The following is a 26789-nucleotide window of genomic DNA, read 5'->3' as shown; positions in this document are numbered from 1 at the left end:
TTCCAATTCCCTTATATTCTAATTCCTTCAAAACAATCCAATTCCATAAAAAATATGTTACGAACCAAGCGACCCCTTAGTGTGTGGTTAAAACCATTACACCAAAATAAAATTGGGCTATAAATAAATGGTTTTATCTTCTACATGATACTTTAACTTGAAAATCACTATAGTAAGTCGTAGAGTCTTACTTTAGTTCTTTAGTATATCATCTAAGTTTCAAGCATTTTTTTTTGCCCCCTTGAGTTTTGGCACCTAAGTTACAAACGTTTATCTTTTAGCCCTTAAAACTCTAGTAATGAAACTCTTGTTTTCATAACTTTTGTCATAATACTTTTAGTCTTATAACTTTGGTCACTAAACTTTTGACACCAAATTTTAGTCTTTCAACTTGGGTCACAAAAATTTTACATTTTCACAATAAAGCTTTTAGAGTTTAGACTTGGTCAACAAAACGTTTACCAAAACAAATCGAACCGACACTAACCAAGTTCCCGTCGCGTCCCCCTATAACGCACGATAGCTCTTGAACATGTAACGTATTTAACACACTACACCATAGCCGACTATGAAGCAGGTCCGGGTGGTAGATGGGCCCTGGCCCGACACCCCGATATGTCCGAATTTTATTTCTTTTAAATTATATGTACTTTTTTAAATAAAATATGTATTCTTAATGTTTAAACCAAATTAATCAACTAAACGCAAAACTTTTTTAACTATTTTTGAAGATAGCCCTATACTCCACCATAACGTACATATAAAAAAAAGGTCTTATAGACAATTGCTTCGACTTTTAAGAAAAATAAGAATATAATTTAAAATAATAAAAATAAAATCCAACGGTTCAGACAGGAACACGTGACTATGTACCAAAGTACAAAACCTATGCTTCAATCTTCCTGTCTTCCAGATTACTGTCTGCACACAATCTATTCAAACACACACAAACATGTCACACAGACTCAAAGCTAACTGACATCTATTCAACTGCAAATCTTTCAACAATGAAGTGTTTTTCATCATCAACTTTGTTACCTGCAACCATTAAACCACATCCATTATTATTATTAACATCCAGAACCAAAAGGTGTGCATGTTTAATGAAAGCAGCCTCTGGTTATTATTCATACCAAAAGTTTATTCGCTTTGCTTTGGATGAAACAAAAGTTTTGATTCCAGAGTTGGTTCCTTCTTACTTGCAGGTAACTATTGTTATATATATTTATATGGCATTAGATTATGTAAATGCTTCTTGTATAGGATTTGATAGCCACATCAAATTTAGGGCAACTTTTTCTTTGGGTTGAAATTTCGGGTTCATGGTTTTAATTCCATAAGCCCGACCCAAATCAGTTTTCTCGAGTTCGGGTTTTTTCGGTGGGTTAATGAGTTATTCGGGGTGGGTTAATGAGTTATTCGGGTTTTGAGTTTTCCGGCAAAAATGTGACTATTCCGGTCAAAAGCGTTTTTCCGGTGACCTGCAGGTGACAGTGTTAGAATTCTGTTAGTCACATACCAATGTACCATCAGCTGCCAATTATTTTAGTTGGGACCAGTAACGACCAAAAGATGATAATTAGGATTAATAAAAACCAGTATACCAAATTAAAAAAACACTACATTGCTAAAATTAAAGCATCATATACATCTCCACTCGTAGCGTAAATGACCAAACAATAAACCAACATCATCCAAGAAAGAGTAAAATTTAACGAAGTCCAACAATTTAAAAAACCCAACATAATCGTCTTCAATCTTCGCGTTCAATTTCGTTTCCTCCCCCATTTTCAATGCTATATTAAAAAAAGAATCAAATAAGTTTTAGAATTGTTAGATATAACATGAACTGAATCGCTATACGGCTGGAGCGCAAACTGATATAGCCTATACCTAATATCAAGTTTTTAAAACGAAAACTTTATTCGGGTTTTTTCGGGCTAACCCAAAACCTAGAAATCAGACCCAACACTACGGTTCGGGTACGGGTTAGTGTTTTCTCGGGTCGGTATTCAAGTTGTGGTTAAAAGTGAGAGGCATAGTAAATACGTTTCGGTCAATCGTAAGAATGTATAAACTAACTTCAAAAAATTTGGTTTTAAACAGGATGATTTTAGTACTTTAAAGGCATTGGATGGGAAGACAGAGCTTAAGATGTGTTCATATCAAGCTCCAAAAGTTCGGCTACTTCGTAGTCTTTCTATAGAACAAAGTGATGGTATGCAGGTATATCTTTAACTTTCCTAATTAATAATTAGGTGTTATGTCAAACAACCTGAACGTTCAATGAGCCCTTTGGCAGGAAATTCGTTTATGTAATAAACGAACGGACATGAACAAGATTTTTTAATTGTTTAGTTAAATGAACATGAACACATGTTTCGTTTGTTCGTTTATGTTTGTGAACGTTCGTTTATATTTGTCCATATGCTTTGATTTATTTATGTTTGTTTGTTTAAGTTCGTGGGTTTATGTCCATTTAACTCATTTAACTATGTAATTTTATAATTTAATAAATAATTAAACATGTATTAGACTTCAATTGGTGTTCATTTATGATTGTTTATTTATGTTCGTTTATGCTCATTTTTTTGTCAATTATGTTCGTTTATATTCATGAACTGATCATAGCTTCTTAACGAACAAACATAAACGAACACGCACATGTTCATTTTTTTGACAATCGAGCATGAACAAGGAAATCCATTTGTTTAATTGTCCATGTCCGTGTTCGTTTGGTTCGTTTGCAGGCCTAATTGTTACTCTTTATTACTTTATCCTAATTAGGTGCTAGATTTTGCTGTCTTCCCTGAAGCAGAATATGACCTCCCGATATTTTGTGCCAACTTTTTCACCTCCGGCAACACAAATATTGTTGTTCTGTAAGTCTATTTAAAAAATCCATTAAAACATAGTAAAGCGTTTAATGCTATCTTTAAATTCGGTTTTTATGACCCATCACAGGGACCTTAATCCGTTGCACGATGTCATAAATGAAACACACTACAAGCAAAAGTATTATAAAAGCTTGATTCCTCTCAGCTTGAAGTATACTGAGGTCCGTTGACTGTTGACTTTTTAATCTTTTAGCGTGTCGGTTGTAGTTTAATGAATGCCTAAAGTTCACGACGTGCAAACTTAACGACAGATTACGTGCAGCTTTTACCTTGGGGAGGAAAACTCACGGGCGAGTCTTTGAAATTCTTCTCACCGATAGTCATATGGACCAGGTTTTCTTCGAGTCATGGAAATCACGATATATTGTTTTCTGCATTCAAAGATTACTACAAGGTATCCTACTTTGTGTATGTGTTATGCCTTAAATTATATAAATGTTTTTATCGCGCTTTTTCTCCTTTTTATTTTAACTTTATTATTATAAACTGGCAGGCTTGGCTCCATCTGATGAATCAGGCCACCGAGGAGACTGATGTTTCTCAAATAAGTTTGAATCGCGAGGCACAACATAGGTATTTAACTTGGAGAGCCCAAAAGGTGTGTGCCTTATTATTATTATTATTATTATTATTATTATTATTATTATTATATTTTTTTAAAATCTTATAAACAGGATCCAGGCTACCAGCTTCTCAAAAGATTAATTGGGGAGACTCTTGCAAAGGTATTGATCTTGACTTTAGTCAAAATAAACAAGTACATTTTGAAGTAAATTAGTCAAACTTGAGTCCTCTAATTTTGATTTTTTATTTAACATCATCTTATTAAATGTTGTGTAGGATGTGGTGAAGAAGTTCCTCTTCAATGGAGTGAACGAGCTCGGGAGCAAAACGTTTCTAGATTATTTTCCCGAGTATGAGTGTGGTGACGGGTCAGTAAATGAAAAACGGAGCATTGTTGGTAAGTCGTTTGAGACCCGCCCTTGGGATGCTAGAGGAGTATTTATTGGTGATACCTTAAGCTAGATTTATTTTATATTGTATGCTTGTTATCACATTAGTTAAGAATCATAATTATATTTGATTAATGTATACAATGTTAAATTTAATCTTGTCTAATATATTCGCATAATCGGTTATCATTATACTACACTGCATTCTCAACTCTAGTAATGTCAAAGTCAACTCTAGTAAGATCAAAGTTAAGTCAACATAACAAACTTTAAACCCTACATGTCATGCAAATTCAACTCATTTGGTAACTCTAATGAACCATCTCTCATTAACTTTAAACCGAGACTGTTTAAACGCTCGCGCGAATATTGTCTAGACGCTTTCCTCCAATCAGTACCTGCTTTCATCATAGCAGCAAACTCCTCATAACTAATGCGCCCGTCCTGACACAATAACATTATTATTATTATTTTTATTTCTCATAACTAACGCGACATAATCATTATGGGTATGCATTTTTACCTTATCAGTGTCGACATCAAGCATGATCGCATGGATTACTTCTTCAATACCGTTATAATTGTTCTCTTCATCATCACTTAATGCATAACGAAGCTCTTCGACTTCAATATAACCACTTCGGTTTTTATCAAAGAAACCAAATGCTTTGTTTAGATGCTCATCGTTCGCCATCCTCTTAAGATGCACATTAACCGCCACAAATTCATTATAGTTCAATGTACCATCTCCATCGAGATCAACCTGCAAGTAAAATCATCACTCTTTGACCAGTCAACAGATGCAAAAACACGAAAAAAAACACAAGAACACAACAGTAAAACTTACCGATTCCATTATTACTTGAAGATCTGCATCGTTTACAAAGTGTCCGAGTTTCTGTAAACCGATGCGCAGTTCTTCAAGGTTTATCTTGCCTTTTTTGCGTGTATCCATCATGTCAAATGTTTCTTTTATTCCCACCACTTCATTGACTGATAGATGTTCAGCTATCACCTGTGTGAATCAAGTTACATTCAAGATAATAAGACGGGTTCAAACTAAAAAACAAAGCAACTTTGGTAGATTATTGATCTTACTATTAAAGCTTGTTTCTTGAGCTTGTTCATTACTGAAAACTGCTTAAGTCTTGACCTAACAACCTCACCCAATGAGACGTTTGGAGCCGTCTTTGCGTTAAATAACCACGGGTGTTCTGTAATTACAATGTGGTAGCAATAGTAACAGCTAAATTAGCTTTCAAATGGGTTTATTTGGAATGTTGTTAAAGCTAAAAACTAGGGGTGTAAAAAAGTCAAGTCGCTTGTGAGCTACTCGAGGTCAGCTCATTAAAAGCTCGAATCAAACCGAGCTTAAACAAGCCCAAGCTCAAACCTAAAATAAGCGTGTTTGATAAATGAGCCCAAGCTTCAGTTATCGAGCTTGATCTGGTTCGCAAGCCTAAATAGGCCTTTTATTTTTATAATTTTCATTTAATGCATTAAATAAATAAATAATATATATATATATATTATATATATATGTATATAACTATTACTATACACAAACTTACTACAAATAAAAAACTGAATAATATTTATTTTGTTATATTATATAGAAAATAAAAAGATGTATGTAAACTAACCAATAAAGAATAAATGAGCTGAGCTCGAGCTTAAAAAGCTACTCAAGAGCTGAGATCGAGCCTAGTTGAGCTTATGCTCGACTTGTTTACACCCCTACTAAAAGCTACTAAAAAGAAAAATATATCCAATAGACTAAATGGGTCAGACTTGTTAAAAACATCTTAAGCGTATTCTCATACATAAAACTTCCTAAACCGTCTTTTTAAAAACAAGGCAGGTTATTCTAATATTCTTGTACTAATATAGTTTTCATAATCATGTTTAACAATTAACACATCAACTAAAAACATAAAAAAGTCAAAAAGTAATCAATTGTTGACCCAACCTGACCCGCTTTGACCCACACTAAAAAGTACCCGTTTTGACCACCCATTTTCCATCTTTACTTAGGGGGTGTTGGGATTGCTTATTTTAGCCAACTTATGACTCATAACTTTTTTAAAAGTTGTAACTTCTCCCAAAAGTCATAATAAGGAGGTAAAAATAAGGAATCCCAAACACCTCCTTATATCTAAATAGTGAAACATTACCAAGAACTTGTTGCGCTGTAATCCTACGCTTCGGATCCGGATCAAGCATTTTCTTCACTAGATCTTTAGCATTTTCAGAAACTTTTGGCCACGGGTCTCTTTCAAAATTAACTACCAATCGTAAAATCGCTTGAGCTACTCCTTGTTCGGTTTCTGAAAACAAAATACAATAATGTAACTACCATAGTTATTACATGCGCTAGGCACTCTCAAGGTGCATAGGTCACACCTGGGGCCTAGGCGCAAGGCGCAAAAAAAATTGAGGGCCTGAGAAAAAAAAGTGCACTTAAATAAAAAGATTTAAAATATATTATGTATATGAAAAATATATTATTCTTCAAATAAACTAAATAAAAGCTATTATATACCGTTTAGTATCATTTTATTAGTACCAAAAGTTCTAAAATAGTCAAGATTCAAATGCAATTTCAAAACTATTGAATGTAATTCCTTTGACTACTCCTAGATCTAAGTTTCAATAGCACTCCTTGCGTTTCTTTTGCTAGGCTTTTATCTTCTCGTGTTCCTAACCTAGACAATGCCGAAGCGCTGGGAACTAGAAGCGCATTTATTAAGCATCGCCTGAAAAATGGGCTTTTAATAACTATGGTAACTACATTATTTCTATAATTAACTTATGGATTATGAATTATTATTATTACTGTTATCATTATCATTAAGTAAATTGATTTTAAATATTCAAACTATGTCATATTGGCACATAACAGTCCCAACTTTATACCTGACTAGTGGCGGTCCCAACTAAATGTGTATTTGTTTCCAACGGTTTGCGGCTAACGGATGGTTAACTCCGTCAGTCTGATGCTTACGTGGCATGCCTAGTTGTTAAAAAGATCTATGTGGCAGCATTACATGGCAATAATCATTCGTGCCACATAGATCTTTTTTGACAACCAAGCGTGACACGTAGGCATCAAACTTAACCATCCGTTAGTCGCCAACCGTTGGAAACCAATACACCTTTAGTTGGGACCGCCAACAGCCAAGTGTTAAGTTGGAACTTGGAACTGTTATTTGCCAATATGACATAGTTGAGATTATTTAAAATCAATTTACCTTATCATTATGATGCCTTAAAATGAGAAACAAACCTGCCCAAAAGGGTGGAACACCACAAAGCAAAATGTACAAAATAACTCCGGCACTCCATATATCAACTTCAGGACCATAATTTCTTTTCAACACTTCTGGGCCATATAATAAGGACTTCCAACTATTTCATTAAACACTTCACCTGATAACACACATTTTAAACAGAATTGTGGACTTCATGCCCAAAAAAATACATTTTAAATTAAGGGTTGACATTTAGATTATGAATAAGTTGGACTAAAGGTTATATACCTGGTTTAAAGAAAACCGAAAGCCCGAAATCGATAGCCTTGAGATCCGCAGTTTCTTTCTTGTTTGCAAAAAGAAAATTCTCGGGTTTGAGATCGCGATGCATGACTCCATGCGCATGACATGTCTATAATGAGCAAGAACGAATTATGTGACATTAAATAGTCAGTTGTAATTATCAATTAGTTGTTTTAGTGTGTGACAAATACGACTGTAAATGAACCGAATGAATGACGAGCGAAGCATGTTCGTCCATTCGTTAAAACCGAACAAACGATCGAACACGAACAAATAAATGACCAATTTTTCTTGTTCATGTCTGTTCATTTAACTTTAGACAAAAGAAATTATTTTTTTTTTCAAAAGTATAACTCTGTATTAAATATACTAGAATAACAAGGATTATTCATGAATATAATATATATACCCTTATATTCCTAAAATGAAAAATAAATAAACAAGCAATAAACTTAAAATGACCAGTTCCAAGTTCCAAACCAGTTAAAACCAAACCGAGAACCAGACTGTATATAATGCAAACGGGCCAAACTGGCCGCCTTTCTTCTGTTTGGGTGGCTATATTTTTAATAATTTAAAATTTTAATAGATTGCCAAAAGGGCTTTATATATTTTTGAAGTATTTAAAGCGGATATAATATAAATAACCTGTAATTATAATTTTATAAACAATATGTTAACAAAAAAATTGTCAAAATATTAGTAATTTGTAATTTCAAAAGCTAACTCTTTTCTTAACATTTTATTAAATTAGAAAATGAAGGGTAACAAGTCTTTAAAATAGGGTAGCAAGGGGATAAATAAGCTATTTTAATTTTCAATTGATAATTGTCTCTTGAAGGTGCAATAATGCACATCTAAATGAACAAAAATGACTTATGAAAACAAATTGTGGTGAAATTTACCTGAACAACTTCCACTATTGTCCTCATAATAGCGGCTGCAGCACGTTCTGTATAATGTCCCCGAGCTACAATCCGGTCAAACAGCTCACCACCCTCGCACAACTCCATCACTATACGAACCGCATTATTATCCTCATACGTGTCCTTTATGGTCACAATATTAGGATGTTTAGGCAAATGTTTCATGATCTCAACTTCTCTTTGCACATCCTCAATATCAACTGAAGTCCTAAGTTTTTTCTTTAATATTGATTTGCACGCGAATCTTTCACCGGATTCTAAATCGGTACACAAATATGTTACCCCGAATTCACCCCTTCCTAGCTCCCGACCTAGAGTGTAGCGGCGTGTGATGTCATGACCCGTTGGGTTTTTTAAAACGTAAAGTTTGAACCCGGTTCCAGATTCGGGTCTGGGTCGATAGGCGTTTGCATACAGGTTCGGTTTGTTTTTCTTCTTCTTGTTAGTTGATTTATCAGGGGTGACACAGCAATTTCCCATGGTTTAAGTGACAAAGTCTGCAAATTCCGTAAGTTGAAATCATAAATACATTAAAATTAATCCCAGATTATGAAAACTCCATGTTCTTCGTACAATCAATCCCAAAAAAAACAGTAATATTAAATTAAAACAGATACCCAAGAAATCTTGAAATTGCTTGTTGTATAATTCAAAACATAAAATCTTCAAATTCACTAAATTTAAATCTTGAATTATAATAGATTTTCACTTATATAGTTATATACTTCAAATCACAGCATCTTCAAATTTTGTAAAATGATTTTATGATGAAGCCTGGATCACATAAACTCAAATTTTTCACACAATCAAAGGCATGGCCTAATTCAAACTCCAAAAAAAATTCAAGAAAATAGGTTTACAGGGTTAGGTTCAAATAAGAAGTTTGATTTTCCTAAGAAGGCTAAGAAGGAGGGTATTTTTGTCTTTTAACACTTTTATATCAAAACCCACTTACTTTAATCTTAAAACCCACTTAACTTAATTCCAAAAACCCACTTACATAAAACCCACTTACATCTTCACTCATCTCCTACATCCACCACCACTCCACCGCCCACCGCCATCACACCCGTCACCCACCGCCACCACCTCGCCGGAAAAGTCCTAAAAAACACAATGAAAAACACTATGAAAAACACAATGTAAAAAACACAATAGAAAAAAACACAATGAAAAAAACACACAATGATAAAAACACAATTGTATGACACAATGAAAAAAACACAATGGAAAAAACACAATGAGAAAAAAAACACAATGAAAAATACTATTGTATAACACAATTTGTAAAAAACCCACTATTTTTTTTTATTTTTATATTACAATTTGGTACTCATATTAAAGATAAAAAGACACTCGTTATTATGGTGAATTTGTTTTTCAATAAAAACGTAGTAAAAAAAATTATGGACATTTTAAAATGACGGGGGAATTTGGCATGTGCCTTACATGTGGAGAGAGAAAGACAACAAATGTGTTATTTCTTTTATACCCTTCCCCTTATGTTCACACTTGATTTCCCCCTAAATTAATCTCAACCTTCCATGTTCAAAATCAATGGCCAAGATTACTTCTTATCCTTCCTACAAAAACTATACTTCCTATTATAACCTAACCCTAGATTTACAATCATCATCATCATCGTACTCAGTATATCCCACCAATAGCAAAGCTATGGTAGGGTCTGAGGAGGGTAAGATGTAGACAGCCTTACCTCTACCCCGTAGGAATAGAGAGGCTGCTTCCGGTGAGACCCCCGGTTCGATAGTAGTTTTGCATCCAGCCTTGGACATAAAGCACATAACACTCAACCATCGGCACACTAGTCGATTGGTGCATGTACCCTTGTCTTTCAGCTATCAACGCCACCACATGATGCCTGATTAACCTTCCGCCACTTTTAACGTTATTTTCACGAGATTAGTAATATAACGTCAAAATTAGTGCAATTTCACTTTTGCCCACCCGAGGATTCACACATATGTGCATTATATGCGCGCACTGCAAGCAGGGCGCATAGGTTTACAATCATATAATAAAATAAAGAAACAGGCTTTACCTATAGATTATCCAATTATTCAAAGGAAAAAATCTTCAAATTATGTGAATTGAAGTCATAAGCAAACCAAAAATGTAACCCATATCACAGACACTGCAACTTTTTTTAGCGAAATCAATGGCAGGAACTAATATCAAACTCAAATAATAAAACTTTACAAACAGATAACCAAGAAATCCTGAATTCTTCAGTTAGCAAACCAAAGCAACAAGCTTTACAAAGATTCAAGATACCCAACAAAATCTTGAATTCTCGACTTAACAAACCAAAGCAGCAAGCTTTACACAGATTCAAGATACATGCTAATCAGGGTTGAAATTCAAGAAAACATATGCAATTAAAAAAATCAATCTTGAGATAAAAGCTCAAAAGAAGGGCAAAATCTGCATACCAGTAACATAATTAGACCACTAATGCAACCCATATCACAAAAACTAATCTTTTTTTAGTGAAAGGTGCTAATTTCAAACTCAGATAATAAGACTTTACATGCCCAAGAAATCATGAATTTTTTCACATAACAAGCCAAAGCAACAAGCTTTACACGATTCAAGATATATGCTAATCAGGGTTTAAATTCAAGAAAACATATTCAACAAAAACAATCAATCTTAAAAAAAATAATAAAAAATAAAAATAAAAATAAAAAACCTCTCAAAAGGGCAAAATCAGCATACCTCAAAGGCCAATTATTCGACTTGCAATTCTTCTTGAAATGTGTGTGCTTTAAGAAGGGGAAATATGCTATCAAGAAACACATTAAATGAAGGGAGGCATAGTTGATGGATGAATTGAATTCTATTCATCAGTGTTTGATGAACAACACCACACCATGGATGATTGTATCATATAATAACAATAATAATATGAACAGAAAGAAACTAAAAAATCCAAACTTTTGTCTCTTAAATTGAATCCACTTCCACTTTTCTCATTGTTTCATTTGTCTGTTTCCCACTCTTTTGGACTTTTAGGTTATGGGCGTGGACATTTTATTTATTTATTTATTTGAATATTCAAGGTTTTGATTGTTCACGTAACTTGTTTAATGTAATGTGTGTGTTCTAGATCTCCATGTGTGTGAAAACGAGTTGTGCCGAGCCAGAGCTTGGCTTATTTTGACTTACAAGATCTCGAGCTCGGCTTGTTTCGAGCTCGTCTTGTTTTGAGCTATTTTCTAAAGATTGAGTTCAACTCATGAATTGTTTTTTCAGGATCGGGCTTGGCTCGTTTATTTTATAGCAGTTAATTTTAAAATATGATATTAATTATTTTTATATGTTTTGAGAAAAATCTTAAACAAGCCAAAGCTCGTCCCAAGTTCGGTTGTGTAGTGTGAAATTAATCCAAAGAAGTCCAAAATAGGTAAAACTTAAAGATACGTAAGGCTCGTTAAGACCCGACGAGCCTAAACGAGGGGCTTCACAAACAAGGCTCGTGCTTGGGCTCGATATCTAGCTGGCTTTATTTAAGGTCTGAGCTTGGCTCGGACTCAAAAAATCTCGACTCATTTGAAGCTTTTATCCGATCTAAGCTCGAGTAGCTCGTGAGCAGCCTGGCATGTTTGTCTCTCTAAACATATTATGAGTGGGGCTTCAAGTATTATACCAAAAAACTGATGCAAGTACATAGCACATAAAGCTGTTATTGGCTTTTGGGAATAATTTCTTGTTTCTATTTTTTAGTCTTGATCGTGTGTGTTTTAGTCATGGTAATGTGAGGGAAAATGATGTGTTAGTTGAGAGGTTGATTGTGGAAAAAAGTTAAATTGGATTTTAATAATTTCAATTTAATGTAATTGGTCAATAATAATTTTAATTTAGAAAATAGTTGTCATCGGTCTCAACTTTCATAATATTTGTTTTAATTGGACCCCGTTAAAAAAAGTTAACGGCTTTAAGTTTGTTTTCAAATTTCAAATTGATGTTTTAGGGCTTTCGTTCGGATTGAGGATACGAGTCGATGGATGTAGAACTTATCTCAAAACGGTGGTCCAAGCGACTAAAGGTGCTTCAATTCCGGTATGTAAACTTTTAATTAACAAAAATCAAGTTGTTTGGAGCACTGTTTCGAGGTAAGTTGTTACATCAATCGATTCGTATCCTCGTACCGATCGAAAGCCAGAAAACATTAATTTGAAATTTGAAAAAAACTTAACGTCGTTAAGTTTTTTTAACAGGGGTCTAATGAAAACAAATTGTGCGAAAATTAGGACCGTTGACAGCTATTTTTAAGTTGGGATTATTATCGGCAAACTGCATTAAGTTGGGATTATTAAAATCCAATTCGCCTGGAATAATGGATGTTATATCTTAGACGATGAGATATACACTAACTCATTCAGGGCTATTGGATGACCAAAAGCATGAAAAACTAGCGAGGCCAAGTAAAATAAAATATATGTTCATGTTAGGGTTGGACCTCAAGGAGCTGACCTTAACCTAAATTGTCAATTGAAAAGGCGTAATAGAAAGGATGAATCAGACCCGACCCTATTCAAATTGTCAGGCCCCACTGACTTACAATCCAGACTAAAGATACCTTAACATCAACATGTTGAGCATTTGGTGTTCAATATCTTGTAAGAAAGCATATATTAACAGTACTTTAGCCAACAGTAAAGGCTGTGACTGGTTGATTAAACCTTAGTGCGTAGACTTACAATGCTGACAACAAAACAACATGATTAAGAACGTTAATTGTGGCCTAGAGCAACACCATGAGAGATGTGTAATAAAATATCTTTAGGCAGAGAGAAACATTGAATTATCCTCGTCTACCCACGGTGTGCTCTTTTATAGGATCGAGCGATTATAGGAGGACTCGCCCATCTTGGTGTTATTTCTAACCCCCTAGCCGGCTTGTGTGGTGTGGATATTAGTAGCGACGTTAGGATTGCGGGCGGCGATGTGTTTTATGAATCTTAAGGTGGCGTGATGTCTTAGATGGTGAAAACAAATGGTGGATTGGTTAGTGGTGTGAGTTTTGTTAGACTAAAAAGATAAGCATAATTTTTGACCAATTTTCGATTTTGGATCTCGCACGTTACATAATAATTACTTATGATAATGTATATATTCAGTGACAAAACTAAAAAATTCTATGGTATCGAAAAATTTTGGTGTAGGCATTTTCTATGTATATATGATAGTCATATCGATTCATAATCTTTTATTTAGTTTATTATTAAAGAACATTTTGGTAAATGTACTATTCGATTTGAAGCCGGATAAGAACTTTCGTAAATTCTAAAAAGTGGGAAACTAAAAGAGCAACGTTTAACGCATGATATCGGTCTAATTAATTCATAGTTTACTAATCTTCTATAATAATAATACTAGGATAATAACTTGTGTTACACACAGGTGGAAAACATATCAACAAACAATATAAAATATAAACGACGCATTCAATCAACACAAATATTTGACATAAGTTTTTTACCCTCAGATGTTACAAAAGATGTTAAACTATGTCTATAACATAAAAAGAAAATACTGTCACACCCCAATCTAAGGCAGAAATGCCAGGGCGTGATCCGATTGCTCACAGCTCGAAGATATTATCATATATGAAATGTGACACTAACTAATTAATTATTTTATTCAAATGTGCGCACAATAATCAATACAACAATTCAATTCAAATAAATAGATACTATCATTTAAATTCAAGTTTTGTCTTCAATATAATCCTTATGTATTTCTAAATGTCCAAACTTCAATCTTCAATCAACCTGCATATGCGTAGAAAATGGAGTTTGATCAACAACACAAGTTGAGTGAGATGATCACCAATTTTGAAACATTAAATAATAGCATATATATGTATATATAGTTGATAAATGATAAATGCGCAAATCAACCATGTGATAATAATCAATCGAATCATAACAATCATGCATATAACCAAATCGTGTGTGCTAATGAAATCGTTGCCAAGCGAATCGGGCTCCGGTTACTAAGACGGTCGTATGATCATACTAATGAGAACCCTATACAAGGGGATATGTTGGACCTCTCCGAAACGTTATCAAATAAACAATTAAACATGTAGCAATTAGCAAATAGCATTCAACTGATATTCACACAATGATTATGTTTGCGATTTTGTGTATATATATATAGAATAGGAAATATGAGTAAGTACGCATATGTCCCCAAAACATTTGAAAACAGTGTATAAAAAGGGGAATGATCAAACTCACCTTAGATGGAAGGCAAGTGATTAATAAATTTGACAAACGAACTAATGATTTAAGCGAGTCGTCCAATACGCGTCCAACGAGATTAATGATCAGAATCTGAAACTTTGTGATATGAAACTATAAATAAAAACGAACTTAATGCCGCTGGAATCAATCCAAACGAATGAGTAGAACTCTAGTTATGTTGATTTTAATGTTTAAACGAGTCGAGTCTGACCAGAATCCGAACTTCGAGTCGGGAGTCGGGTTTTGGTCAGAACCCTTAAAACTTAACCGGAAAGTGATTGAAGGTTATTGACTAGGGAATATGTATGAGCAAGTTTACAGTTTACAACTTACTCGGAAAGTGGAAGGATTGATGAGAAACGGAAGTCAAAGATCCTAAAGCAAGCAAAGTCAACGAACAAGTCTTGAATCTTTAACGATCATGCAAAAACCGAAGGGTTTACCAGCTGTGCAGAAGGTAGGACGGCTGGAGGATGTTCTTTAGGGTTTGATTAAAGTTTACAGTAGATGAATGGGGCTTGTTTATATAAGAATAGCTAAAACGAACCAAATATAGGCTTTTTGGCCCGTTTAAGCAAGTATATGTGATTTAAGGAAAGAATCAACGATTTATGCATAAAGATCTGGTCTTGGTCAGTAAGAAACGATTTAGGATTCATATTTTAGTTATAGGATGTTTACTTGGCCCTTAATTCTCTCTAATATGCCTAAAATAAGCGATTTAATACCTTAAACGAACTAGAAAACGAACTAAAGTTAAACAATCTGTGCAGGGGTCTCCATGCTCCACGCGACGGGGATGATGGTGGTGGCCACGCGGCGCTCCGGCCTTCATTGGGTGGACTTTTCATTTTTGGCAACATAGGTCCTTGTAGTTTGAGAATTGGACAATTAACGAATCTTTTATGATTAAATTAAGAGATGAACTACATATGAAACCTAAAGGGTATAAAATGAATATTAGAGACTTAATTACTTATAAATATCGGTTTTTGACTAATATTAAAGATCTAAAATGTTTTTGGCTCGGGTTATACGCAAACGAATACGGTTTAGAAAATCCGAAATGTTACAGTCTCCCATACTTTAGAGAATTTCGTCCCGAAATTAAGGAAAACCAAAACACATCATCGTTTTGAAAACAAACTAACTTTTTAAGGAAAATATCATAACATAGAACTTCTAATAAACGAAGCAACGCTTCAAGTGACAATCCGATAAGCGAACTTATATATAGGATGTACCAGCGGCGTACCCACCATGTCTCCTTATCATCTCATCATTCGTACCGTTACTCAAACTACCTTAGGTTCTACATCATGACACACAATTTTACGTATTATGATTTTCATGCGAGGACTTGGATAATTATGTTCCGGACCATAATTAGTCTTATTGTCGGATGGTCCGCATAATTCGTTCCATCATGTGGGTTATAAAACATTTAAAATCATCATTTTGTAAGAAACAAACGTTTTGAAATAAAAAAATTTTAAGAGAAAACAATTGTCTTGATAATTTTAAATATAATTTCAAATGATAATTAATAAATTTTCTAGTTAAATTAATAAAACCGTAAGATTTCGAAAATCTCTTTTGCTTTTAAAAGTAAAATTTTGTAAATTGAAGAAAATAGATTTAGTGAAACAGATGTTATTGTGATAATCGAGATTTAAAGAAATGAGATGGAGATACAAGATCCTAATAGATTATCTTCGATAAAAGGAATTTTACTCAGGGGATGAATTACGCAAAGGTTTAATAGTTAACGATATGCGGAGTCCTTAAAAATCATATTCTTTAGGAATGAAGTTCTTAAGATCAAAATTATAAGTTAAACATAGTTAACGAAAATTTTGGTGAGTCGAGTTTGATTAATTCGAGTACTTATGAGATTAAAGATAAATTAGTATAAGGTCATAGCTTTTCAAGTTGGTGATTTTGAGATTTAGATTAATTCGATTAATATATTCTAAAATATTATAATAGTTATTAATGCAAAAATATATGTATTTTAAATTATTAATAGATCAAATTGGGAAACGGATATTCCCGAACCACCGAGATAGTCTTATTCCAATCAAATCTTTAAAATCAGATAAAATATAAAGTATGTAATTAAACTAGATTAAATTGAGAACTCGTGGATTTTTTTCTTTTTCATAAAATCGTTTTAAATATTAGGGAATATGTAAATTGGATTATTGATAATGAAAATTTAAGTAAATAACAAATTTCTAAAATAATTGCGATAGCAAAAATAGATGTGAAACATTTAGTAAAAAATGAGATAAATGCGAGGCTAGAAACGCATGAACCACCATGACTATTCTAACAACTACGAATTTTATCATTTAAGACGTTCAAAATTTTCAAAAACTCAAAGTAGAGAGTTGAAATATTTATGATGAAGGTTCAATTAAAAAGTCATTTTAATAATAAAAGTTGCATTAATTAATGGAAAATTTTTAATTTAAAAATAGAAATTAAATTTAGAGAATACATAATTTATTTTAGTAAAAATAAAGTTTATAATAATTGAATCTTAATAATTAAGATTTACAAAGTGGAAAATAAGTTGTGAAAATCATCATAATATTGAGAAAAACAAGTGGTAATAAATATTTATAATTTTAAAGTTGAGGATAAGGATTTAAATGTACTTAGAAATTCATAGTTTGAGGATATGAATATAGTTAAGAAAATATAATTTAAATAATATTTTAATGGATATGAGTTAGTATAAGATTTCTTGTTCGGTGTATTTTAGTTTTGTCGAGGTTGACGGTCGTTCGGATCGGTTAATGGCATACAGTAGCAACTCCTTGTTGATTCTAGTAGTCGAACGGCGATCGTGAGAAGCAAGTGAACGGCGTTGATTACGATAATTTCCTAGGGAAGACATTCTACGAGAACCAAGGATGAAATTTTAATGAAATGATGGGTAAGTTGTGTGAATAAGTTGATATGAGATAATGGGGATGCGTATGTATGTGTATTAGTATTAGTGAAGACTCGAGGACGAATCAAGAATTAAAATAATATGTATAAGTTTGAAGCATTTAAGTAAATAATGTTTTATAAAATTTTCCAAACATTAAAATAACCAAGCATATCAAACGAGTTGACCTCCCATGAGCTTTCCATGGCAATTTGAATGGTCCAACTAAATAAACAACATAAGTTTGTGAATTGGCCTCCCATGAGCGTTCCATGGCAATTTGTTTGCCCAATTCAAATAATAAGTAATAAACAATTGAGTTGGTCAGCCCATGAGCGTGTACATGGCATTTAACTGACCCAACTAATTAACGAATTATCGAATCAATGGAGTTGTTCGGACCATGAGCGTTACATGGCATTTAACCGACTCAACTAAATATCGAATCAACAAATCAAATATAAATAGTTGGTATATCTCGGGAACCACCCCTGACGATACGTTCCAACCCAAAATCAAATCGAAAATGATTTAAGAAATGAATAGTTGGAGTGCCCATGGATTTCCATGGATTTTTCACCCAACTAAGCATTTAAAATAATTTAAAAACATAATTTGGAAGTATAACCGTTTAGCCGGTTATCTTTACCACGTAACCGTTTAGCCGATTACGGGTACCACTTGAAGTTATGTGGTTGTACGAGATTTGCCATACCCCCATGCTTCAAGGTGAAGGAGCAAAACACGGGAATTCTTAAGGAATTTCCCACAATAAAATATAATCTACCAAAAATTAAGAGGATTTAAAAATATTTTGAAAATTGAGGCATAACCTCAGAATTTGGGTGTGTGCAACAAATAAACAAGATAAATACAATTTAAATAATTAATCTAAGCAAGTTGTAAACAATTTATTAAATAGCACATAAGGCGGTTCAGATAAGCACGTATAGGGTTCCTAACATATGTCTAGGACAATTTCTAACGACCTATCTTATAACTTTCGGCTCTGATACCAATCTGTCACACCCCAACCTAAGGCGGAAATGTTGGGGCGTTATCCGATTGCTCACAGCTCGAAGATACTATCATATATGAAATGTGACACTATCTAATTAATTATTTTATTCAAATGTGCGCACAATAATCAATATAATGAGAAACAGAAGTCAAAGATCCTAAAGCAAGCAAAGTGAACGAACAAGTCTTGAATCTTTAACGATCATGTAAAAACCGAAGGGTTTACCAGCTGAGCAGAAGGTAGGACGGATGGAGGATGTTCTTTAGGGTTTGATTAAAGTTTACAGCAGATGAATGGGACTTGTTTACATAAGAATAGCTAAAACGAACCAAATATGGGCTTTTTGACCCGTTTAAGCAAGTATATGTGATTTAAGGAAAGAATCAACGATTTATACATAAAGATCTGGTCTTGGTTAGTACAAACGATTTGGGATTCATATTTTAGTTATAGGATGTTTACTTGGCCCTTAATTCTCTCTAATATGCCTAAAATAAGCGATTTAATACCTTAAACGAACTAGAAAACGATCTAAAGTTAAACGATCTGTGCAGGGGTCTCCATGCGCCGCGCGACGGGTATGATGGTGGTGGCCACGCGGCGCTCCGGCCTTCATTGGGTGGACTTTTCATTTTTGGCAACATAGGTCCTTGTAGTTTGAGAATTGGACAATTAACGAATCTTTTATGATTAAATTAAGAAATGAAGTACATATGAAACCTAAAGGGTATAAAATGAATATTAGAGACTTAATTACTTATAAATATTGGTTTTTGATTAATATTAAAGATCTAAAATGTTTTCGGCTCGGGTTATACGCAAACGAATACGGTTTAGAAAATCCGAAATGTTACAAATACTTTATAAATAAACAATTCAATGAATAAGAAATAACATAACATAAATGAACCATTAGACCTGAAAAAAAAAATAAAAAACACATATTAGTAAAAGATTTTGTAATATTATTACAAACTAAATTTACAAATACATACCAGCTTTAAACTGTATCACATTAAGTTTCCGAAAATCTCTTTGTAAACAGCTTAATTTTTTTTAAATGTTCCTAATTGTTCTAAAGAACGTTTTTTTTCTTTTATCTTTTAGAGTGTTTTTTATAAATAATTTTCAGATATATCTATATTTTTATAGCATTTTTCATTTCATTTCTTAATAAATAAATAAATAAAACTTAAAGAACATTCGGTTTGATCATCATTCAACGACTCTTCTTCTTTCCTTAAGAGTAAATTAAATCATTGACAAGGTGGTTATTAATTGAAATAAATAGATTTAATCATGGAATTAATTGCATTAATTTGAATAAATAGATTTAAATTAAACAGAAACTTAAAAAGAATTTGACAAGGTGGTTATTAATTGGAATAAATAGACTTAATCATGGAGTTAATAATTGCATTAATTTGAATAAACAGATTTAATTGAATTAAATTGGAATGCTGATTTTAATTTAGTGGATTAAAAATAATTGTGAACATGTGGAAATTATTGATATGGAAATGTGATTACATGGAATCCTATGTGGATAGGCTAGAATAATGACATGTGAAGAAAATCATCTTGCTTTAACATATTAGTAAGATATATAAACGAAACCCCTAAAATCCTACGTGTCGCAATGTGGTCGCTCTCTCTTTTTATGGAAGCCACCAGATTGTTTGATTTTTAAATGGAGACCTCTCATTGATTTAACCCAAATTAATGGGTATGGGTCTTACCAAAACCAGATAACTCTTAAACCGGTTGTAACATCTTATTAAATTAAAAATTAATCTTGCCAATTATTTGATATGAAAATCCTATAAAATAGGGATATACTAAAATTTAATATCTAATTTAAAAAGAAAAAGATATTATTTATAATTAATAAACAATTTTATAGTAAAAAACATAAGCGGGTCATGGGTCATCAAATCTAGATAGCTTTTAAACGGGTTATAACATATCCTTTATTTATGAAACCCTTTCATCATCAAGCCCTAAGTATATTATTAACTTTCTTACAATAAAGAAAATTAAAATTCAAAAAATAAATATTAAAAAACGAACAATGTAAAACAACCATTCTCTCAAGCCATCAGATTGCTTTATATGTAAATGAAGGCTTCTCAAGCATTTGACCCGAATTCACAGGTAAAGGTCTCACCAAACCCAGATAGCTCTTAAATGGGTTATAATATCTCATTATAATAAAAATTAATCTCATCAAATATTTGATATGAAAATCCTATAAAATAGGAATATACTAAAAATCAATATCCTATTTTATTTAAAAAAAAGATATTATTTATAATTAAGAAACAATTTTATAATAAAGAAAATTTTAGTTTAGGTGGAGAATAAATAAAGATAAAGTAGAAAAATGATTTATGCAATCAATAGTGTATTGAATCCATATATAATAAGTCGAATAACGAACTTCGATTCCTTGTTTCTTACATTGTATTAGAGTTCGAATGAAAACTGCAGGTAATGTCAGAATTTTCTATATTTGTAAGGATCCACCAAATAAGGTTTACTTAGAAAAAGATTCTATAAAAGCAATGATAAATAGATACGAAGACTTTTTATGAATGTCAACTAAGTCTCGTAAGTAAATTGCTCCTGGTTGTTCAATCATTTGATAACCAGAGTCATTCTTTGATAAATGATCACTATGAGTCAGACTCAATAAAAGGGTAATGGGTATCACCAAACCCAGATAGCTTTTAAACCGGATTATAACATATCATTATTTGCGAAACCATTTCATCATCAAACCTCAAGTATATTAATTATTAACTTTCTTATAATAAATAAAATTAAAATCCAAATATACATATATAAATATTAAAAACAAATAATGTAAAACAACCCCCGTAATACGAGAGATAAAATCTAGTATATTAATATACTAGACGGGCGCTCACGTGAAGCGGCGGCGGAACAAAAATCTTAGTAATCATGTAACAATTATGGATGCTTAAAGTTCGTTTGAAACATTGAAAACATTTAAACCAATCATCACTTTTGGTCACCTAGTTTCTGAATATTCAAGCTATAGCAAACGATATGGTTTACGGTTTATACAAAAAATCAGCCATATAAAATCGGATCGGACGGTAAACTTATTATTGAATTTCAATGCGTGAAACCAAACTATTAGTAATGATTCAGTTTAAATTTTAAACGGCTCAGTTTCAATGACAAAAAATTGAACCAACGTTTAGCTCATGACTTAACTTAGAAATCGTTACAACCAAATTGTGAACACCCTGCGTAACATGCTAATTTTTTTAATTGAAAAAAGCTATTGTAATACCATACTCAAACTAAAGACAATAAAATGCTCATTTTATGGTGCAACTTTTTTTTAAGAAAAATATTAACATATGAAAAAATTACAGTCGTTGAAAAATCATTGATGAGAAGTTGGTTTACAATTAAAACTAAAATGAATATATGGGTAAAGATGAATATCCAAAGTTGTAACTATTTTTAAAATTTACAAGAGTTGAGGGGCAATGTTACAATAACTATTTCTAGGCATATTTTCTAATGAACAAATTTGCCCCTATTTTACATGTTATATAAGGTGTGACTTATGTATTACAAGTTGTAAATTATTTAAAAAGTAGGTGTTTTAATTTGTTTATCAATGGTGTATTATATATATAACCAGCTTTTATCCCCCGTATTATGAAGGTTTTTTTACATTCTTTGTTTCTTATATTTATATATTTTTTTGGGTTTTAATTTTATTTATTGTAAGGAACAGTTAATAATATATTTAAGGTTTGATGATGAAAGAGTTTCACAAATAAATGAGATGTTATAACCCTTTTTAAAGCTATCTGGGTTTGGTGAAACCCATGACACACTTATTTTCTTTTACTATAATATTTTTTCTTAGTTATAAATAATATATTTTAAAAAAAAATCATATACTAATTTTTAGTATATCTCTGTTTTATAGGATTTTCATATAAAATATTTGATAAGATTAATTTTTAATTTAATGAGATGTTATGACTCGTTTAAGTGTTATATGGGTTTGATGAGACCCATGCCCGTGAACTTGTGTCAAATACATAAGAATGATCAATTTACAAATAAAGCAATCTGATAGTTTAAGAGGAGGTGAGGAGCAACCAGCGAGCTTTTAAAGGTTTCGTTTATATATATTTGAGATAAGATTAAGATAATAGATATATTTTTTAAAACCCTTTTATAAATTTCTTTGAGTTACACTTGCCACTCTTGCTAAGACACGTCAAGTAAAAAGCTATTTGTATTTTCCGACCAAAAAGGATATTCCATATATGAATTGACATCAATTATTAACTATATTATTATACAAATAATAAAAACATCAGTTCAATCTTAAAATAAATATATAACCTTTCATTTTAGTCTGTCACGACAATGCCTACTTCCAAACTAACATCTTACACTTTCTTAGTGTTTCTTTTGTAATCGATCACTAAATTACATACATAGTAAAATTAATCTTTTTTACTACTTAAATATTCATCCACTGCACAATTTTAATCATGTGTCTTTTAGCCAGTAAACACTTTTTTTTAGATGTAAAAGTAACTTATAAGAAATTTACATTACAAACTCACAAATTAAAATCATTCTAAGAAGAAAGTGCCAAGGCATACCCAACCCAACTATAGGAACACAAATAGAACCCCAATGTTACACCAATTATTTCCGAATTGATTTGACGATAATATGTACTACTTGTTTTATTCTAAAATACTATATTGAGCACGACGCATAAAACATGTCACATCAGTGATAACTCATTAACTAAATTTCTTTGCTCTTTTGGCATCACATGACCCCTCATTTTCATTTTAGTTTGAGTTTTAAAAATACTTATTGGTTTATTGGTGTTTTTCAAAAATCCAATAAATTAAAATATGTTTGACAATCACAAAAATCTTTTTTGTTTTAGTTTTTTGAAAGGGTTAAAAAACAGTTTTCCAAAAACCTCAAATCCTAGTTTTTTCAAAAAAAATGGCTTTTTGAAAAAACCAATAAACTAATAAGCATTTTTCAAACTCAATCCTAAACATACTCTATCTAAGATTTTTCTAGCATGTTTATAAAAGATATATCTTTGATTTGTGTGATGCATATAGCAGGCAAGTATGAGAAGGAATTTATGATCATCAACCTTTGAATTTTCATTTTATCAAGTTATATTATTCTTGTTGTTCAAAAAGAAATTTCTACTTTGGTTTTAATTGCACAAGATAGCCACAAATCTATTACTATGTGTATACTTTCATTTTATAATCGTCATAAATATCATATTTTCATGCAATCAAGGGTGTAAACGAGTCAAGCTAATCCCGAGTTCTGCTCATTTCAAGCTCTATTTTTAAAGCCTCAGCTTAGAGACGTTGTTGCACGTATTTAAATGACTGGTTGCGCGTCAGTGTTGCGTTACTCGCGCACCGACATCGGTTACGTGTGTGACGCCTGTAACGAAACTAGTTGCATGTGTACCCGCACGACCGCATTGGTTGCACGTCCAATGCCACGTTGCGCGTGCACTAACACTAATTATGCACCTGTTGCTGCATTTGGCGTGTACTAGCGTCTGGTGGGGCATATCAGTAAAAGAATAAGCGTTAATATCCTATTAGTGGGACCTCAAGCCCATAATGATATGAACTGCATAAAAGAGAGAAAACTTGGGTTATGATCTCCCTTTTTTGGTTACGCATAATAGTATTTCTTATTATTAACCCGTTTTGACCCATACACATTCTGCTCTAAACCAAAATAACATTTTTTAAGCTGGCGTGTGCTGACCTGACCCGCTCCCATTCTAACTCACACCCGTTCTTACCCAATATACCTTTCGAACTTTTCAGTTTTCACTAGTTGACCTCAAATTGACTTGTTTACGACCAAAAAGATATGAACATTTACGACCAAAAAGATATGAACTTGGAGTAGGGATGAGCGTTTTCGGTATCGGTACCGAATTCAATACCAAGTTTTGAGTTTTCGGTAGCGGTACGGTTTGATACGGTACCGGTATTTTTCGAATTTTGTATGAATGCCGGCACTATATGATATCAAACCGAATATTTCGGTACCGATAACAAATATTTTTAATTTTCGGAATCGGTACCAGTACTATCCCGAGCTGATTCCAAAGTTGGAGGACCCATTTAGAAACAAAAGAGAAAAGAAAAAAAAGGGCAAAATGGTAAAAATGTGGGAGGATGGAGGAACGAAGATGCGTGGTGGAGGACCACTCTTTTTATATAAATACCACTTACTACTACTAATATTATTATTATTATTATTATAATTATAATTATTATTCATTCCGCACCCCATCACCATCTTTTCATTTCATTTGATTTCTTTGTAACAATAACAATGGCCGATCAACTCACAGACGATCAGATCTCCGAATTCAAGGAGGCTTTCAGCCTGTTTGATAAGGATGGAGATGGTTAGCTTAGCTTAGCTTCCCCTATTTTGCCTTTTTTATTTCATTTTCACGCGTTATAAATTGTTAGATCCATGTATTGCATATGATCATGTTATTATTCTTACTATTATTTCAGATCTGCTTTCTGATTGTTTGATTTTTTATGTTGACTTTTCAATTTGTTGACCTAATTTTCATTGGTGATTAGATTATCCCTAATTTTTGTGTTTGTTGGGGATAATAATAATATTGTATTGTAGATTTGAAGGAGAAAACCCTAGGTTATTATCGGTTTATTGTCAGATCTGTTTGCTTTGCAATTGTTTTAGGGCTTGTGTAGCTTGTAGAAGATTAGTTTAACAAGTAGTTGCTCGCCAGCTGCTCGAGATTGGATCGATTAAAACGAGCCCTAGCTCGAGTCTTGTATGTGTTGCTTGTTCAGGCTTCTCGAGCGTTAACAAGCCTTATGTATTTTCTAGCTTTGGCTTGTTTACGGTTTTCTTCAAAGTTTATAAACGTAATTAAATATGTAAAATTATTAATTAATAAATTATAAACGAGCCGGGCTTTAGCTTGAAAAAATGACTCACAGCCCGAGCTTGAGCTTTAAGAAAAGAGTACGAAACGAGCCGAGTTCAAGCCTAGTCGAGCGCAGGCTCGGCTTTTTTGCACTCCTAAGTGTACCCTAGTTGCTTATTATGGTTTGAATGATTGTATTAGGGCTTTTTGTAGGCGATTAAAGATCGGTTTAATCTAGTTGCTTGTTGCGATTTGGATGATTGTCTTGGGTCTTGTTTAAGATAAAAAACAATTCATTTGTATGCAGGCTGTATTACCACCAAGGAACTTGGAACAGTGATGAGATCTCTTGGACAAAATCCAACAGAAGCTGAGCTTCAAGACATGATCAACGAGGTTGATGCTGATGGCAACGGGACCATTGATTTCCCGGAGTTTCTTAATCTGATGGCTCGCAAGATGAAGGACACTGATTCTGAGGAAGAACTGAAGGAAGCTTTTAGGGTTTTCGACAAGGACCAAAATGGTTTCATTTCTGCAGCTGAGTTGCGCCATGTGATGACTAATCTTGGCGAGAAGCTGACTGATGAAGAAGTCGACGAGATGATTCGTGAGGCTGATGTGGACGGCGATGGCCAGATCAACTACGAGGAGTTTGTGAAAGTCATGATGGCCAAGTAAGAATCTTGAAAAAGTTGGAAGATAAATATGTTCGCGGTTATGATTCGTTTTCTGGTGTTTTAGTGTTTGTTGGGTGTTTTCAGTTGAAGTATTTATTATTAACTACTTGTTTTCGCTGTATTTTGTTGGGTAGCTTGCATTAGTTTCTTGTTATTTGTTATAAACCTAGAACAATTTGGAGTCTTTTTGTTTCTACTCTTCTATCAATCTGAGTTGTCTTTCATTATTGTTCTTAATTTGTTAATATTATGGATGCATATTATTGGTTGTGACCCTACTTGGCATGTTGTGATAGTCTGGCTTAGTTTGCTGGAAGTGAGCCAAATTGAACTGGCGAGGCTCGAGCATAACCCGAGGACTTTATGTTAAGGTTTCATTCAACTTGGTAACCCAAGAAATGTTGATGATTTATGCTTGAATTTGGTTTAAGAGGCTTGATAGATGCGATGAGTCAAATATTCATGGATTGGGTATACTTGGAGATGCGTTTAGATCCATGAGTTTGTGATCACTACTGGGGGCGGTTTAACAGTTTTGAGGGACTAAAGTGAAGTAAAAA

At 32.8% G+C, this 26789-nt stretch overlaps 2 protein-coding genes and 1 pseudogene across 3 annotated transcripts; 2 read left to right on the top strand and 1 right to left on the bottom strand.

The window, feature by feature from the left end:
- The first annotated feature begins 1007 nt into the window (after nucleotides 1–1007).
- LOC143614683 (phytochromobilin:ferredoxin oxidoreductase, chloroplastic-like) lies at nucleotides 1008–3980 on the top strand. Its single transcript, XM_077088046.1, has 8 exons — nucleotides 1008–1205; nucleotides 2107–2226; nucleotides 2788–2882; nucleotides 2965–3058; nucleotides 3160–3291; nucleotides 3391–3495; nucleotides 3572–3622; nucleotides 3738–3980. Exons 1-8 carry the CDS (start codon nucleotides 1008–1010, stop codon nucleotides 3921–3923), a joined length of 981 nt encoding a protein of 326 aa, XP_076944161.1. The 3' UTR covers nucleotides 3924–3980.
- Nucleotides 3981–4057: 77 nt separating this feature from the next.
- On the bottom strand, nucleotides 4058–8831 carry LOC143614682 (calcium-dependent protein kinase 7-like; annotated as a pseudogene). The gene is made up of 8 exons (XR_013150331.1): nucleotides 8310–8831; nucleotides 7390–7513; nucleotides 7137–7279; nucleotides 6025–6177; nucleotides 4949–5064; nucleotides 4698–4865; nucleotides 4374–4613; nucleotides 4058–4294 (listed from the first exon to the last, which is right to left on the bottom strand). The product of XR_013150331.1 is annotated as a calcium-dependent protein kinase 7-like (transcript).
- A 16142-nt stretch (nucleotides 8832–24973) lies between these two features.
- On the top strand, nucleotides 24974–26436 carry LOC143614684 (calmodulin-7). Its single transcript, XM_077088047.1, has 2 exons — nucleotides 24974–25051; nucleotides 25857–26436. Exons 1-2 carry the CDS (start codon nucleotides 24976–24978, stop codon nucleotides 26228–26230), a joined length of 450 nt encoding a protein of 149 aa, XP_076944162.1. The 5' UTR covers nucleotides 24974–24975; the 3' UTR covers nucleotides 26231–26436.
- Nucleotides 26437–26789: the final 353 nt, after the last annotated feature.

This window comes from Bidens hawaiensis, unplaced genomic scaffold, assembly GCF_021521415.1.
Source record: "Bidens hawaiensis isolate Kalapana, Puna unplaced genomic scaffold, B.hawaiensis_p1.1 tig00040697_1, whole genome shotgun sequence".
Lineage (NCBI taxonomy): Eukaryota > Viridiplantae > Streptophyta > Magnoliopsida > Asterales > Asteraceae > Bidens > Bidens hawaiensis.
Note: the sequence above shows the minus strand (reverse complement) of the source record. Positions and strands in the feature narration are given on the sequence as shown.